Source organism: Rhincodon typus, chromosome 5 (genome assembly GCF_021869965.1).
Source record: "Rhincodon typus isolate 14 chromosome 5, sRhiTyp1.1, whole genome shotgun sequence".
In the NCBI taxonomy this organism is placed as follows: Eukaryota; Metazoa; Chordata; class Chondrichthyes; order Orectolobiformes; family Rhincodontidae; genus Rhincodon; species Rhincodon typus.
In genome coordinates, this window is record NC_063336.1 from 10,082,892 (window position 1) to 10,101,849 (window position 18,958).

The 18,958-nt window shown below is 43.7% G+C and overlaps 1 protein-coding gene across 1 annotated transcript in view; it reads left to right on the forward strand.

The window, feature by feature from the left end:
* Window positions 1-18,958, forward strand: part of LOC109913754 (xanthine dehydrogenase/oxidase) — a 193,491-nt gene that overhangs the window by 67,748 nt on the left and 106,785 nt on the right. Inside the window, 11 exon segments of the mRNA XM_048596660.1 lie at window positions 101-272; window positions 2,099-2,339; window positions 3,700-3,826; window positions 7,455-7,574; window positions 10,628-10,724; window positions 11,367-11,491; window positions 12,505-12,638; window positions 16,664-16,751; window positions 16,859-16,945; window positions 17,334-17,405; window positions 18,116-18,311. Coding sequence (XP_048452617.1) covers window positions 101-272; window positions 2,099-2,339; window positions 3,700-3,826; window positions 7,455-7,574; window positions 10,628-10,724; window positions 11,367-11,491; window positions 12,505-12,638; window positions 16,664-16,751; window positions 16,859-16,945; window positions 17,334-17,405; window positions 18,116-18,311 — 1,459 coding nt within the window.

Consider the following 18,958-nt stretch of genomic DNA (forward strand, 5'->3'; position numbering starts at 1 on the left):
TGTGTACCTTTCCATCCCTCTAGCTCCAGCTGGTGAGTCAATTTGAAGAAAAGGACGGCAGCCTTATTCTGTTGAGCAAATGTTCTCGACTTTTATTCAGTGCTTATCACTCGAAAGTGGTGTGTGCTATATACAAATCTGGGACTGGGCCAGAGTTTGTGTCAATAAGCCCACTGAAACTCACCATCCATACGCCAGGGGGCCAGAGTGCAAATTATCAATGAGAAGGCCGAGGGGGGAAATTGACTTTGCAAATCGAGTTCAAAAGAAAAGTAAGTCCTTTACATAAACGTATAAGAAATATGAGTACACCATAGCACACCTTCAACTCTGCCAGGTTTGGTCTACCTTTTGATAAGAAGCTAATCTTCCCCATCTGTTCCACTTACTTGGTCTATCCATTCATTCACTTGGTATCCAAAAATCGCTGGGGCTTTTGTGTACAATTCTGGACACTGATATACTTCCTTAGGTCAAACTATCAATACGATAGGGTCCAAGTGCGTCCCTATGTTTGCGCACATCACAGAAGACTGGGTTCTTGTTGAGACAGACACATTAAAGTTTATTAACAACGTTCGCTATTTACACCATCATAAAATCTCAGAATCACGTGTAATCTGGATTCTGTGTGAATTGATGTTACAGCTACATTGTGTTCAGTTCTGGTCTCCACATTACAGGAAGAATGTGGAGAATTTGGAATGGGTGCAGAAGAGGTTTACCAGGATGCTGCCTGGATTAGAGGGTATAAACCGTAAGGAGAGGCTAGAAAAACTCTTCAGATAACAAGGTGTGGAGCTGGATGAACATAGCAGGCCCTTTTTTGAAGAAGGGTCCGGACCTGAAACGTCAGCTTTCCTGCTCCTCTGATGCTGCCTGGCCTGCTGTGTTCATTCAGCTCCACACCTTGTTAGCTCAGACTCCAGCATCGGCAGTTCCTACTATCCCAGAAAAATTCTGGTTGTTTTCTCTGGAGCGGCAGAGGCTAAGGAGAGACCTGACAGAAATCTATAAAATTATGAGATGCATAGATAAGGTTGACAGTCAGAATCTTTTTTTTACCAGAGTTGAAGTGTCTAATGCTAGAGAGCATGCATTAAAGGTGAGAAAGGGAAAGTTCAAAGGAGGTGTGAGGGGAAAATGTTTTACACACAGTGTGGTAGGTGCCTGGAACTGCTACCAGGGGTAGAGGTGGAGGCAGGTATGATAGGGGCGTTTAAAGGGCTTTTAGATAAGCACATGAATAAGTAAGGAGTGGAGGGATATGGACTAAGGGCAGGCAGAAGGAATTAATTTAATATGGCATCATGTCCGCACAACATCATGTTGTTCCTGTCCTGTACCTGTCCTGTACTGCAGCACTACATAAAGCTCACTGCATTGATAGAGCACCTGGAGACCAGACCCTTTTTACTGGGACATCATGTGTCTTGTGCCATCTAATTGTCATCCAGGTACAAGTAACTGTATAACGGGCACCAAGAGCTATTGTGATGCAGTGATCGTGTTACCACCTCTGGATCAGGAGACCTGGGTTCAAATGCCCCTTGCTCCAGAGAATGTGTCACAATATCTCTAAACAGGTTGATTCGGGAATTGTCTACAACATGTACTGTACCTCCCGAACATCTCAAGGCCCTGGAGAAATTACAGAGGAGATTTACCAGGAGGAAACGAGGGCTGGGGGTCCTTTGTTACTCGGAAAACCTGGCATTGTTCTCAACAGCGAACAAGTTAAATTTGATGGGTGTTTTAGTAAAGCAAATAGGTTCGTAATCATTGATTTTAGGGAAACAGGGAAAAGCTACATCACACAGAGGATTGTTAAGATGTGGAACGCATGCTTTGAATAGCCAGTGGAAAAATTCTATGGGGAGCTTTCAAAGGCATGTATTTGCAAGATACTAGTTCCCAAGGTTACGAGGAGAAAGCTGGGGTGCGAGACTTAGTTAGGCAATTCCTTCAAAGAGCTGGCACAGGTACAATGTGCTGTGTGGCCTCCTGCTCTGCTGTCAGATTGTTGGAATGATGAATCGGACAATTGCTTGGCACCTCGGGAACCACAACAGATTGCGGTGCTGACCATGACTTACAGCACCATTGCATTTCCGGTCGCCTACTTCCCATTATTGGAATCACAACTACCTTCTATCCAAACTCCTGCAGGAAGTGCCTCCTGGCGAGTGTCCCACAGATGTAGTTGGACAGCCTCTGGCCCATCTATCGAGCATCCAGCAGGCCACAGGAGAGGCAATTTACTGCGATGACCTTCCCCGCTTCGAGAACGAGCTCTACTTGGCTCTGGTGACCAGTACTGAAGCCCACGCCAAGATAAGGTACCATTTCCCGTGTTACTTTTCCCTAAAGGCTGGATAACTCCCTAGTCGCCATGGGATCTGACAGCGCTGTTGTCATGCTAGAGGATTTGTAATCCAGTGAATGTGAGCTCAGGTTCCACCTGGAACTCCGTTTTTAAAATTGGAAACTTATAAAGCTTGTCTAAAGAAACGTGGCCATTAATGTTGCAATGACAGTGTTCACAATGGCCATATCTGGTATGCACCCTGTAGAAGTTATAAAGATGTATGGACTGCAATCAAAAATTAAGAAAATCTGCATATTGCAATTACTTGTATGTTGAAATGTTCATACTCGGCAATCCTTTTGTTATTTTATACTTTGTTTCTCTTTTAATGATAGATACAACCATGACATGAAATGAATTTGCTTGTTTCAGTTGCATTGTCATCACAATGAGGGTGGTACGGTGGCTCAGTGGTTAGCTCTGCTGCCTCACAGGGACCCGGGTTCAACTCCACCCTCGGGCGACTGTCTGTGTGGAGTTTGCACATTCTCCCCGTGTCTGCGTGGGTTTCCTCCCACAGTCTAAAAATGTGCAGGCTTAGGTGGATTGGCCATGCTAAATTGCCTGTTGCATTCAGGTGTTTTTTTCTCTTTATTTATTCACGGGATGAGGGTGTCACTGGCTAGACAGCATTTATTGCCCATCCCTAATTGCCCAGAGGGCAGTTAAGAGTCAACCACATTGCTGTGCACCTGGAGTATGTGTAGCTTAGGTGGGTTATAGGGGGTTGGGTCTGGGTGGGATGCTCTGAGGGTCGGTGTGGACTTGTTGGGCTGAAGGGCCTGTTTCCACACTGAAGGGACTCTATGACAACGCAACTGCTATAGGGGAGGCGATGGCCTAGTGGTATTATCGCTGGACTGTTAATCCGGAAGCCCAGATAACGTTCTGGGGACCCAGGTTTGAATCCTACCACAGCAGATGGTGGAATTGGAATTCAATAAATATCTGGAATTAAGAATCTAATGATGATCATGAATCCGTTGCTGACTAGCAGGGATGGAAAAGCCATCTGGTTCACTAATGTCCTTTAGGGAAGGAAACTGCCATCCTTACCTGGTCTGGCCTACATGTGACTCCAGACCCACAGCAATGTGGTTGACTCTTAACTGCTCTCTGGGCAATTAGGGATGAGCAATAAATGCTGCCTAACCAGCAACACCCTCATCCCGTGAGTGAATAAAGGAAAAAATAAACAATTTGACACCAGCAGATGGTGTTGTGAGTTGGTTTTTCAATAAATCAATGCTCTAGCTATCTAAAGCACACGGTATAATTTGAAATAGACCACAGACTCCATCAAACTCACTTCTTTCTCACATTCTCCGCAGCTCAATTGACGCAAGCGAAGCCCTGAAGGTTGCTGGAGTCATGTGCTTCCTCACAGCTAAGGACGTCCCTGGGAGCAACCAAACGGGGCACATCTTCATGGATGAAACAGTGTTCGCTGATGGAGTGGTTAGTCATCGTGATTCACACATCACTGGGGGCTAGCCTTAAGCTTCACCTCAAAAGGGTGGGAGGGTGAGCTGCAAGGAGACTGCAGAGATGCTTCAGCGTGGTTTGGATGAGTTGAGTGAGTGGGGGAAATTCCAAGCAGATGAAGTATGTTGGGGGTAAATGTGAGGTTACCAATTTGGTAGCAAAAGTAGGAAGGCAAATTACTCTCTCCCATAGTTTCTTGAAAGTGGCCACGCAAGTAGACAGGGTGGTAAGGAAGGCGTACGGTTTGCTTACCATTATCGGTTGGGGGATTGAGTACAAGAGTCAAGATGTCATGCTGCAACTTTATAAGACTTTGGTTAGGCCGCACTTGTGTTCATTTCTGGTCACCACATTACAAGAATAATATGGAGGCTTTGGAGAGGGTGCAGAAGAGGTTTACCAAAACGCTGCCTGGATTAGAGGGTATGAGCAATAAGGAGAGGCTAGAAAAACTCAGGTTGTTTTCTCTGGAGCAGCAGAGGCTGAGGGGAGACTCGATAGAAGTCTATAAAATTATGAGACGCATAGATAGAAATAACAGTCAGAATCTTTTTCCCAGAGTTGAAATGTCTAATACTAGAGGGTATGCATGTAAGGTGAGAGGGGGCAAGTTCAAAGGAGATGTGAGGGGCACTTGTTTCACACAGAAAGTGGTGTGTGTCAGGAGCACGTTGCCAGGGGTAGTGATGGAGGCAGCTATAACAGGGGCTTTTAGATACGGGGAGGCAACGGCCTAGTAGCATTATCGCTGGACTATTAATCCAGAGGCCCAGACAACATTCTGAGGACCTGTGTTCAAATCCCACCATGGCAGATGGTGGAATTTGAATTTAATAAATATCTGGAATGAAGAATCTAGTGATGACTGTGAATCCATTGTCGGTTGTTGAGGAAAAACCCATCTGGTTCACTAATGCCCTTTAGGGAGGGAAACTGCCATCCTCACCTGGTCTGGCCTACACGTGATTCCAGCCCCACAGCCCTCTGGGCAATTAGGGATGGGCAATAAGGAATGGAGGGATATGAACCAAGGGCAGGCAGAAGTTTAGTTTAATTTGGTGTCATGATCGGCACAACATTGTGGGCCAAAGGGCCTGTTCCCGTGCTGTACTGTTCCATATTCTATGGTGATAGATTGGGACAGGAGGAGGAGCAATGTAACCTGCCTGCCTTTATAGGCAAGATGCTGAAAGTATGCAGGTGTGGCAGGCAGTGAAGAAAGTTAATGGTACGTTGACCTTCATAGTGAGAGGTTCTGAGTAAAAGAGCAACGTTGTCATCCAGTAAATGTGGTGAGCCCACTTCTGGATGTTCTGGCTATGAAAGTATATAACAGGTTTACCAGACTGATTCCTGGGAATGGCAGGACTAACGTATGAAGACAGACTGAATCAGTTAAGACTATATTGAGTTTGGAAGAATGAGGCACACGATTTCGTAGAATTTTATAGGTTTCTAACAGGACTAGATAGAGTAAATGCAGGAGGGCTGTTCCCAATGGCTGGGGAGTCCACATCCTGGGGTCATAGTGTGAGGATGTGGGGTAGGTCATTTAGGACTGAGATAAGGAGAAATGTCCTCACTCTGGGAGCCTGTGGAACTCACTACTACAGAAAGTGGTTGAGGCCAAATAATGAATGCTTTCAAGAAGGAGTTTAGATACAGTTCTTAGGGCTAGAGGGACCAAAGGGTATGGGGTGAAAATGGGAACAGGAGACTGGGTTGGATGATCAGCCATGATCATGTTGAATGTGCAGCAGGCTTAAAGGGCCGAATGGCCTCCTCCTGCTCCCATTGTCTACGTTTCTTAAAACAGTGTTGAATTGGGGTTGAGCTTCATCATTTGTCTTGGACTTGTTTGATCATTAATCCTTTGATATCAGTGGAATGGACGTCAGAAGGTTCAATTTTTGTCTCTGGATTTGGGCACTGTACATTTGGAAGGACATGAAGGCATTAGACAGGGTGCAGAAAAGATTCACGAGAATGGTTGCCAGGGATGAGGAACTTTAGTTGCATGGATAGATTGTAGAAGCTTGGGGCCTTTGATTGAGGGATCTAGATGGAGTAGATAGAAATATTTTCCATTGGTGGAAGACCAACAACCAGAGGACACTGATTGATGCTGATGAGCCTGAGGGAAATCATTTTCACACAGCAAGTTGCTAGGATCTGGAATGTGTAATGCCTGAGATTGTGGCTTTCAAAAAATAGGATTGGATAATTATCTGAAGAGAAAAAGGCTCCAGGAAAGAAAAAGGAGTGGCACTGGGTGGGTTGCATTGGCAGGGAGCTGGCAGAGACATGATGGGCCGAATGGCCTCCAACTGTGTTGTCATCATTCTAAGAGTCTGCTATGATTTGACAGTTCGATTTTTTGGAAAGATAGAAGGAAGTGTGTCACTTCCAGGACTTGGGAGAGATCGCATAGTGGTCCCAACCGGATAAAATCCGATCGCCTCATACAACCCTCAGCTCTATGTCAGAATGCAGACCCAGATATTAAGTGCCTGTCTTTTCTTTTTCTGGAATTGACGTGTTTTTCCACTTCAGTAGAAGCTGGATGCACAAAGCCTAAGTTTGTGTCGCTGAGGGAACATCTTCTGTTGACAATGAAAGGTATTGACCAGAATTTGCTCCCATCACTCCCCTCCACCTCTAAATCATTTGGCCGTGTTTTAACAGACACCTGATATTTTGCCTCCACTATCCAAAACTAAAGGTAAATTCCACTCATCTATGGTGTAAATATTTGCAAAAGCAAAGTGCTATGAGTACTGCGTGTCCTAAATAGTAAAGATTGAAAGAGACTCAACATCTGTGACGAGACAAAGTCAACATTTAGAGCCAATGACCTTTCATTGTCAATGGCACAAACTCAGACATTGAGTCTCCCAAGTTTTACTGTAATGGAACAACAAGTTAATTCCAGAAAAGAAATGGGCACTTAATATCCGGTTCTGCATGCTGATGCAGAGCTGATGGTTGTATGAGATGATTAGACTTTATCAAGTTAGAACTGCAGTGCGATCTCTCCCAAGTTTTGGAAGTGACACAATTCCTTCATACCTAAAGCTAATGCTCCACCACCATCATTGGCAATCCTGTGATGTGAGGAATGCAGTGATTATAACAAGGTCAGCCAGTTGGAATATGAGTTCCCTGACTGGGGCAGTTAATCTGGTCCAATCAGGGAGCCCTGGATGTTACAAAAAGGTTGAGTGTCAGGTGTACTGACACTAGGGTGTCTGGTTCTGTATGAGGCAGTACTACAGACAAGAGCTATTTGCGTGTTAATAAAAGGTGAGGGGATTATGGCCTCTGTGGAGTTATTTTTACAGGGAACACAGTCCACAGAGCTCAAGCTGTGGCATGGGCCTGCGAGGAGGCTGTTGTTCTCCCTGCAGTTATTACCCATGGTGGACATATGAGAAGAATGTGCAGCATACACAACCCCACCATAAGCTCGGCATCCATGGTCATTAGGGACCTAGAGCTCACCCTGTGGGTGAGGCTCCCCTTGAGTCGCACAAAGTCTGGAATTATTCCTCGAGATAGCGATGTTTTGTAACCACCCCTTTTTGTTTTGTTCCCCGTGTAGGTCACTTGTGTTGGACATGTCATTGGGGCAATTGTTGCTGACACAGAAGCTCATGCCCAAACAGCTGCAAAAGCGGTAAAGATTACATATGAGAAGCTTAAACCTATTATCACCATTCAGGTAAATCACTCCACCTGATTATATTACTCACTATATAGCCTGTTCTCCATTTATATAATGATACTGTGAAGGGATGCGTTTAACTTGCTCCTTAAGTTAGTAGCTACTGCAGCCTTGGATGCCTAATGGTATATTTAAAAGCATGGATTCTTGAAAGTAAGAATAGGAGTAGGCCATTTAGCCCTTCAAGCCTGCTACGTCATTCAATATGACCATGGCTATCCATCCACCTCAATACTCTGTTCCTGCTTTCTCCCCATACCCTTTGATCCTTTTAAGAACGCTATCTAACTCCTCTACAAAAAGCATTCAATTTTTTGGCCTCAACCGCTTTCTGTGACACAGGATCCCCCACTATCTGGGTAAAGAAATTGCCCCCTAATGGCTTACCCCAAGTCTGCAGACTGTCACCCTTGGTTCTGGGTGCTTAATTTTATTTAATTTCAATTATAACCTTAACTACTATCTCGGCATATGATAATTAAATCTGAATTTGAACAATCAATGTGTTTTAGCTGCAGAGTTCATTGCAGGTTAAAGGTCAGTCAGATCCGAACCAGTTTCTAAAATATCTCTTGTTCATATCAACTTCTTCTATTCTGTTTATCTCCTACAACAGGATAATTTGTGTGTTTCATTGATATCGTTCAACATTTACTTCACTAAATGTTGTCCTCACAGCTGTAGATAGATTTTCCCTTTCTTGACCACACTCCTTAATTTTCTGGAGCCAACCCTTCCCAGGCAGATGCCTATTTTCAAAGTTTTTTTTAAAAATTCATTTACGGGATGAGGGCGTCGCTGGCCAGGCCAGCATTTATTGCCCATCCCTAATTGCCCAGAGGGAAGTTAAGAGTCAACCACATTGCTGTGGGTCTGGAGTCACATGTAGGCCAGACCAGGTAAGGATGGCAGTTTCCTTCCCTAAAGGGCATTAGTGAACCAGATGGGTTTATTTCCCCCAATGATCGGGGATGGATTCATTGTCAGGTTCTTAATTCCAGATATTTTTTTGAATTCAAAGTTGACCATCTGCCGTGGCAGGATTCAAACCCAGGTCCCCAGAACCTGTCTTCAGTCTCTGGATTAACAGCCCAGCAATAATACCACAAGGCCATTATTCTCCCAATGAATGAAAAAATTGAGCTTTTATTGCCTGTCCCGAGTCTGTGACTTTATATATGGAAAAATGGATACTTGGGAGTGATTACAGACTGGAATCTAAACAAGGGGTTCAGATGGTTTATATATAGAATAATGGTGACCTGGGAGTGATTACAGATTGGAATCTAATTGAGGGGTTCATATAGTTTATATATAGAATAATGGATACCTGGGAGGATTACAGATTGGAATCTAATTGAGGGGTTCAGATAGTTTATATACAGAATAATAGATCCCTGGGAGACATTATAGTCTGCAAACTAGTCAAGGGGTTCAGATGGTTTATATACAGAATAATAAATCCCTAGGAGACATTATAGTCTACAAACTAATTCAGGGGTTCAGATGGTTTATATACAGAATAATAGATCCCTGGGAGACATTATAGTCTGCAAACTAATCGACGGGTTCAGATGGTTTATATACAGAATAATGGATACCTGGGAGACATTACAGTCTGCAATCTAATCGAGGGGTTCAGATGGTTTATATATAGAATCCCTACTTAACATACTTACCAGAAAAAAAAATCACCCTTTCCTTGTAATATAGATTCTGATATTCCTAGCTGACCTTGCTTGAAGTTCCAAAAATACTCAAAGAACAGCTGATGGTGGAGATCAGAAACAAAAACACACATTGCTGAAGAAACTCAATAGCATTGGTGGAGAGAGAAAGAGGATTAACACTTTGAGTCCAGAATGACTCTTCTCTGAATAAGTGTTGCTGCACCCAAATCATTAACTCTGCTTTCTCTCTACAGAGGCTGCTAGGCCTGCTGAGTTTCTCCAGCAATTTCTGTTTTTTCTATCAGATTTCCAGCATCTGCACATTTTAACTAAAGCACAAATTAGGTGTTCATTATCCCAATCATCTTGTATTACGCTAATGGACTATTACATTTCTGACTTCATGGCAGTGTCTACATCAAAGGAACTTCAACAGCTGTAATATGTTTTGGAAAGAAATATTTATTATCAAGGTTCTTATTGCAAATTAGCATGCACAAATAAAAACCAACAGCATCTTATCTTAAAAGAAACTGGTACCACTTTGCTCTGCTGTGGAAGAAGTTGTTAGTTTGTTGTTAAACGTATGCACAAATGTTTTTTTCTTCCATTTTTTTCACGTGATGAGGGCGTCGCGGGCTAGGCGGCATCCCTAATTGCCCAGAGGACAGTTAAGAGTCAACCACATTGCTGTGGGTTCGGAGTCACATGTAGGCCAGACCAGGTAAAGATGGCAGTTTCCTTCCCTAAAGGGCATTAGTGAACCGGATAGGTTTTTCCTGACAATCGACAATGGGTTCATTAGATATTTAGAGTTTAGATTTTATGGTCACTTAATCAAGTACAGGAGTACAGTGAAAAGTATACGGTGTCACCACACAAGGTGCCATCTTAGGTACAAACGTACCTGGGTACAAAGTAGTAAGAAAAGAAAATGAGAGTTTAAAGTTAAGCATTACTTCATAGGATAGTTAAAAAAAAGAAATTTATAATAATCACTATTAGTCTCTTGATTCCAGAATTTTATTGAATTCAAATTCCACGTGGTGGAATTTGAACTCAGGACATTACCAAGGTCTCCGGATTAATGGTCTAGAAGTAGTACCACTGGGCAATCGCCTAATTGTTTGCAAAACACAACTTTGACACATTGGTAGGTGCGGAAGTGAAGGCAGATAAGCTTTATCTGCATGACCTTCTCAGAAAGTCAGAACCCTGTTACATTGACATTAACATTGACATTGTCAGTGCAAGGTCATAAGCTCCTGACCCAGTTTAAAAGCTCCTGTGCTCCCATGAGAGCACAGACTAGGTTCAATGCTCAATTTGAAGAGCTTCGTGTTAATTGCCGATAGTGATCGGATATCTCTTTGCAAACAGGAGGCGATCACCCACAAATCATTTCACATGCCTGAGAAGAAAATTGAGAATGGAAACGTCGATCTGGGATTTGCACAGTCGGATGACATAATTGAGGGTCTGTTCCATTTCATGATAAAGTTGTATACACTCAATGAGTATTAAGTCTGTTCATCGAGTATTTACCCAACAATAAGAGAGAGTTCAGACTTTTGTAATTTAATTGAGGCTTCAGATGGTTTACATATAGAAAAATGGACATCTGGGAGTGATTACAGACTGGAATCAAATTGAGGGGTTCAGGTGGTTTATGTATATAATAATGGATCCCTGGGAGTGATTACGGATTGGAATCTAATCGAGGGTTCAGGATAGTTTATATATTGAATAATGGATACCCGGGATTGATTACAGCCTGGAATCTAATCGAGGGTTTCAGATAGTTTGTATATAGAATAATAGATACCTGGGAGTGATTACAGACTGGAAGCTAATCAAAGTGTTCTAATGGTTTACATACAGAATAATGGATACCTGGGAGGGTCTAACTGAGGATAAGTCTTATGCCATTGGAGCCCCTTGATTATATTTTATGTCTTTCAAAGCACTGTGCCAGGCATACTGGAGTGAATGGGCCCCCCTATTGCTACAAAATTCAATTAATGCTTTACTTATCAGCACCTGAAGTACATCTTGATTCAATCTTTTGCCGTTTGTTCATGTGAGGTGTGCCCTAACTTGTGTCAATGGTGCTCTGTAGGGGAAATGTACATTGGAGGCCAGGAGCACTTTTACCTGGAGACGCAGTGCACTGTGGCCATACCCAGGGGCGAAGACGGTGAAATGGAAATCTTTGTATCAACGCAGAACCCTTCACAAATGCAGGCAGGTGTTTCTGACCTCAATGCCAATGGGATCAGCTGGCGTTTCTTTAGCATCAGGGACCTCCATGAGAAATAGCTTATGCCTGCACAATGCATAGCAGTGACAGCATAACGAATCAGTTCCTCTCTCTCTGATGATGTGCTCTTGGTCCATTTTTGAGTGTGTGTGTGTGTGTGTGTGTGTGTGTGTGTATGTGTGTGTGAGACATTGGACACCAGGGTGTAAGTGGCATCCTATGCCTTTCCCAAAATTACTGGAGCTGACCGTGTCCACATCAGGATCCGCACAACCTTCAGGTCAATATTCACCGTTGCCAGGTCAAAATCCTGGAACTGCCCTTCTAACAATGTGCCCATCGGGTAAAGAACGAGGAATGTAAGCAGAAATGGAGTAGGGAGCTCTCTTCACAGCGAGTGGAAGGGTTGGAAATAGCAGGGACCATGGATTAGAAAATGATACCCCCTTTTGTTTTTCCATCCTGTTGCTCAATGGTACAATTCTCAGCTGAAGTAGAAGGTTGAGGGTACAAAGGCATGCCCTGGAGACCTGCACATGGAATCGAGGTTGACCCTCCAAGTGCAGTACCGTGGGAGTGCTGCACTGTCAGGGGTGCTGTCTTTTGGACGTGTTTGAGGCCCTGTTAGACCCTTCAGGCAGGTACGTGGCATTATTTTGAAGGAGATCTGGAGAATACACTCTGATGTCCTTGTCAATCCCTTAAGCAAAGACAGGATTATCTGGCTGTATCACTGTTGCTGTTGGCGACAGTGTGCAAACTGATTGCGCTTCCAAAACTTCAAGACTGATTCCACTTTGCAAGCTCTTCATGAAGACTGTGATTGGTAAATGCAAATCTTGCTGTAAATTTAAGGGAACATTAGATAAGTTACATGAAATGGAAAGCAATAGAGAGCTGTACCGATCAGGCAAGAGATCACACGCATACGCTTACCCGATTGGCTTTTTCCCATGTTGTTAAATCCCATGTAACTTTCAGTCACACCTTCCCACAGACCCTCGTTGCTCTCGCGTTGGGTGTCCCCGCCAACAGGATTGTTTGTCGTGTGAAGAGGATCGGAGGGGGCTTCGGGGGCAAGGAAACACGCAGCTCGCTGCTGTCTACAGTCGTCGCAGTCGCTGCTTGCAAGTAAGTTTCAGATTGAGGGACCAGTCTTAATGAAACTAACAAAGGAAATGAGGAAATCCATGGTCATGTCAACATGCGGTCAATATATACAATGGCTCAAAAACTGCCACATTAACTCACATTAAACTGATATAGGTAGAGACCGCATTAAATACACACCATACAAACACACAAACAAGGAATAACAGTAGGCCACTCGGCCCTTCAAGCCCGCTCCACCATTCAAGGTGATCGTGGTAGATCTAACTTTGACCTCAACTCCATGTTCTTTCTCTCCCCCTTGGTAATCAAGTATCTATCTTCATCTCCCTTAAAAATACTGAAAGATTCTGTATCCACTGTCTTTTGAGGAAGCGAATTCCAACACACACAGCCCACCAAGAGAAAAGAAAAATAGAAATCACACAACTAAAGTGGATGTTTCCACTCACTTGTCTGTCCCTGTTGGATATCATCGAGTCATACAGCACAGAAACAGACCCTTTGGTTCAACTTGTCCTTGCTGACCAGGTTTCCTAAACTCAACTAGTCCCATTTGCCTGCATTTGGCCCTTTCCTATTCATGCACCTGTCTAAAAGTCTTTAAATGTTGCAACTGTACGCACATCTGCTACTTCCTCTGGCAGCTTGTTCCTTACATGCACCAGCCCATGTGTGAAAAGTTGCCCCTCAAGTCCCTTTTTAAATCTTTTCTCCTCTTAACTTAAACCTACGCCCTCTAGCTTTGGACTCCCCTATCCTAGGAAAAAGACCCTTAGCTATTCACTTTATCTATGCCTCTCATGATTTTATAAACTTCCAAAAGTTCACCCCTCAGCCTCCGTTGCTCCAGGGAAAAAATCCCCAGGTTATCCAGCCTCTCCTTATAACTCAAACCCTCCAGTTCCAGTAAAATCCTTGCAGATCATTTTCGACCCTTTCAAATTTAATAACATCCTTCCTATAGCAGGGTGACCAGAATTGTATGCAGTATTCCAAAAGTGGCCTCATCAATATCTTGTATAGCTGCAACAATGACATCCCAGCTCCTATACTCAATGCACTGAAAAATGAAGGCAAGCGTAGTAAATGCTTTATTCACCACCCTGTTGACCTGGGACATCACTTTGAAGGAACTTTGCACCTCAATCCCTAGGTCTGTCTGTTCGACAACACTCCTCAGGTCCCCACCATAACTGTGTTATTCCTGCCCTGATTTGCCTTGCTAAAAAGTAGCACCTCACATTTATCTAAATTAAACTTCATTTGTCACTCCTCAGCCCATTGGCCCATCTGATCGTAATCTCGTTGCACACGGAGATAACGATTTTCACTGTCTAGTATACCACCAATTTTGGTGTCATCCACAAACTTACTTCCTATATTCTCATCCAAATTGGTTATAATAATCTATCCCAATTAACTTTTGAAAGTGTGTGTCTAATACAGTCAAAATTAACCTTGCTCCAAATTAGAACTTTAACTTTTAGATCCGGTCTATCCTTTTCCATCACTATTTTAAAACTTTATTTTTCTATTTATTTTTGTGGGATGTGGGTGTCACTGGCTGGCCAGCATTTCTTGCCCATCCCTAGTTGCCCTTGAGAAGGTGGTGGTGAGCTGCCTTCTTGAACCGCTGCAGTCCTCCTGCCATGCGTTGACAAAATAGAATTATGGTCACTGGTCCCAAAAGTGCTCCCCTACTGATACCTTGGTCACCTGGCCTGCCTTATTTCCCAAGAGTAGGTCAAGCTTTGCTCCTTCTTCAGTGGCTACATTAATATTCTGAATTAGAAAGTTTTCTTGAACACACTTAACAAATTCCTCCCCATCCAGGCCTTTAACACTATCTCAGTCCCATTCTATGTTTGAAAAGTTAAAATGCCCTACCATTACCACCCTACTATTCTTACAGATCTCTGAGACCTCCCTACATATTTGGTCCTCAATTTCCTGCTGACTATTGGGGAGATTGGAAGGGGTGCTCTATGATACAGTCCCATCAAAGTGATCATCCCTTTCTTATTTCTCAGTTCCACCCATATAACTTCACTGGACAATACTCCAGAAATATCCTCGCTAAGTACAGTCGTGATGTTTTCCCTAGTCAAAAATGCAACTGCCCCTCCTTTCTTGTCCCCTTTTCTATCCTTTCTATAGAACTTATACACAGGAACATTAAACTACCAGTCCTGTCCCTCCTTCATTTCTGTGATAGCTATGATAACCCAGTCCCGTCTTCCCATCCATGCCCTGAGTTCATCTGCCTTACCTGTTAGGCCTGTTGCATTGAAATAAGTGCAGTTCAGTTCATCAGTCTTAGGTCGACCCTGCTGTGCTTTTGCCTGCCTTGTCAATTTGTCAATTGCTCCCTTTAACCTCTGTACCAGCCTGAACATATCATGGTGTAATGGCTACATTTTAGAGACAGGAAAGTACATTATCACGGCCATAAGTCTCCTCAAGAATGGAAATCTTCAACAGTTGCAAATGGATAACAACGATGAGGTAGGGAGTTCAAGTCTCTGCAGTTATAGAACTGAATTCAGTCAGGGTAATGACAGTGTGAAGCAGGTGAGATTGATATGGTTAGGCATAGGCTCTCAGTAAGTTTTGGGAAAAAAGGCAGGAAAATGGAGTTGAAGACTATCACAGGAGCCGCAGTCTTATTGAATGGCCAAGCAGACTAGATGGGAAGAAAGGCCCGTTTCTGATCCTATATCTAACTTAATAACCATGAAAACCAACAAATTGCCATGCAAACCTAACCAGCTTGAACACAACTGTGACAGTGAACCCACCACACCTCTCTGGTTTGGCAGAAAGTGGTTCCAATCCGGGAGTCCTGCTGAATACTTATCCTAAACCCATCAGCACTCACCTGCAGCCAATAATCTGGTCATCATCACATTATTGTTTCTGTGCATAGATTCTAGGCAAAGTAAACCATCTCCACCCCACTTTGCATCTACAGTTTTTACCTCTGCGTTAGTATCAAAGAGGTTCCGTTGATGGATGTTAAACACCCAGTGAACTGAACCCAGAAGTTGAACCCATGCTGGTAGTGTTGCTCTGCCTCAGAGATCAGCTTTTTAGCCAACTGTGCTAACCAGGACAGGTTCCTCAAACAATTTGTAGTGGATCCAGCTCGGGATCAGGCTATTTTGGATCTGGCACTTTGTAATGTAAAAGCTTTAATAAGCAATGTTAAAGTACAAGATCCCCTAGGAAGCAGTGATCATAACATGGTTGAACTTAGTATTCAGTGTGAAGGGGGCGGTAGGGGAGCTTGGGCCAGAAACGACCGTGCTAAGCTTAAACAAGGGCACTTACAGTGGAATGAGGGCAGAGTGGCCTGGAGAGGACCAGTAAAGGAGTTTAGCAGCAAAAACATATGAAGAACAATGGCAAACATTTAAGGAAAATAGTTTGTAGCTCACAACAAAGAAATGTTCCAGCAAAGAAGGATTCTAGAAAGGGATAAGCCAACAACAGTGAATCAAGGATAAGATTAGTGTAGTTTGTTGTTTCAAAAACAGAAGTTGCTGGAAAAGCTCAGCAGGCCTGGCAGCATCTGTGAAGAAATAATTAGAGTTAACGTTTCGGATCCGGTGACACTTCCTCAGAACTCACAATGTCGTTTCGTGTTTGTTAGTTGGCATAAATACGGTGGGCTGAAGGGCCTTTTTCAATGCTGTATGACTCTATTACACATCGCCAAATCCAGAATTGTCTGTTCCCCAGTGGGCTTTATTGCAAGCTGCTCCAGAAAACATTTCGCAGATGTTCCACAAATTCCTTTCGTTGGGATTCACTGCCAATCGGATTTTTCCACTCCACCTGCACATTGAAGATCCCCCATGACCATTGTAATATTGTCTTTCTTACATGCCTTTTCTATCTCTGATTCAATTTCTTATCCACATCCTGGTTACTGCTAGGAGGCTTGTACACACCTCACATCTTTTTTCCCTTTCGCGGTTCCTCAACTCTATGCACACAGCTCCTGCGCCACCCCATTATCTCTCTCCTTGTTCCTCTGATAGGACAAAGCGACCTGTTCGATGTTCACTGAATCGTGATGAGGATATGTTGGTGACTGGTGGAAGAAATCCTTTTCTGGGCCGCTACAAGGTATGGACACGGGAATGGGACAGGGCAAGTGAGGAGGGCTGTGAATGGAACTGGTTGCGCTCAATTCAGGGATTCTTTGCTCAACTCTTCCTTTGTTTCGCTTCGAGGTCGGGTTTCAGAAGAATGGGAAGATCGTGGCTTTGGATCTCAAGCTCTACTGTAATGCTGGAAATAGCCTGGACATTTCATCTGCTGTATGTGGAACTTATATATTACCCTTTCAAAAGTGAAATGTCCTTTCTCTTGTATTGACACAGGGGCACATCCCACGTAGGGCAAATGCAGAGCATTCTCCCTCAGCAGGTTTCGAGAACAATGAGTTGAATGACATCTTGGTCAAAATAAGTAGGTAGACAAGAGATAAGGAGCATTTTCTGCATATAAGCTGACATTTTCCCAGGCAACATCAGTTCTGAGGAAGGGTCACTGGACCCGAAACGTTAAATCTGTTTTCTCCTTCACAGATGCTGCCAGACCTGGTGAGCTTTACCAGCAACTTTGTTTTTGTTGTTGTTGTAAGAGATTAGGAGCAATGATTTCACTCAAAGGGTTGGCAATCCTAATAATTCTGTCATCCCACAGATACTTGAACTAGGAGTACTCAAGGCTGAAACTGCTGTGGATGCTGAGGGAATTAGGGATAAAGACGATAGGGTGAGACATGTGGAGTTGATGTGGTGGAGCGTGCATGAGGCAGAAGAATGAACAAGGCAGTTCAGCAAAGGCAGCTTTAGGATAAGTTGGAATGGATGGAGGTTCACGAATTTAGAATTAAGTTTATTTGTTTCGTGTACTCAAATACAGGAGTACAGTGTACAAAGTCACCATTTCTGGCACCATCTTAGGCACAAAGTTACCTAGGTACAAAATCTTAGAGATAAATTAGAAAAATAAAGAAATAAGTTGAAAGTTAAACATTACAGTTTTTATTCCTTAATGGGATGTGGGCATCGCTGGCTAGGTAGCATTTATTGCCCATCCCTAATTGTCCAGAGTCAACCACATTGTTGTGGGTCTGGAGTCACATGTAGGCTAGATCAGGTAAACATGACAATTTCCTTCCCTAAAGGACATTATTGAACCAGATGGGTTTTTCCCGACAATCAGCAATGGATTCACAGTCACCATTAGATTCTTAATTCCAGATGTTTATTGAATTGGTCAACAGAATGTTATTTTGGTCTCTAGATCAACAGTCCAGCGATAATACCACTAGGCCATTGCCTCCCCCCTGCTTAATATAAAGTAGGAAACAAAATAAAGAATTAAAATCCTTGGTTAGCCATGGCCCTGCAAACTCTCCACACTAGGCTTCCCCACAAGGGCTCCCGATTCTCCATGCCGAGCTGGTGTCTCCTCTGCAGCGAGCACCAGCCCTCTCATTGCAGATCGCCGTGGTTCCAGCCTGGTACAACACCGAGCCCCGAAGCCACTTCCACGCTCCAGATTCCGAACAAGACACGGCAGCATTGCAATGGCTGCCCCGGGCCAAAGACCCCTGCTTTGGGCCCACAGCTCCTACCATCAACGCTACCTCCACGACCAAGTTCTCCCCAGAAGGTAAGGCGAGAAAAAAACTGATGAAATAACTGTTTAAAGAAAAGGAGAAACTGCCAGAAAAGAAGAGAAGGAAAGAAAAGCGGCCGAAGTGGTTATCCCCGGCTCAGGAACCCTAACCCGCCGCCATCTTGTATCTCAAAGAATGGTAGATGCGGATGTTAACCTGGAGAAGAATTTTCACAGGGCAAGTCTCATTTCTGTTTTGACAGCATGCCAAACATTCATATCAAAGCAAAATACTTTGCACAATCCAAATCATAACGTTGAGATTTGAATCTGTGTCCCCAGACCATGAACGCGGAGTTCCGAAATATTAAACCTCTGATCTGACCACCGTCTCCCTCATCTGTTCCTGAAACTTTAAAGCCCAGTTGGATGAAGACAGTTTAAAGAAGGTTTTCAGCAACTTGATATCCACTGCATCCTGGTGAATGCATCGAGACGTGATTAGCAACCTTGCAGCCTGAGCACTGAATTCAGACCTGTGTTTCTGATGGTTTTTCGAGATGGGTTTGTTCATCACACCACCCCTCAACCCCATCCCCCCCGCCTCTCAGAACTGTTAATCACAAGGCTGTAGGTTCAGGAGGGCTGGAGGTCAGAAAACCAGCAGTAATGCTCTATTGCAGTCCTGAGGGAGTGCGGCA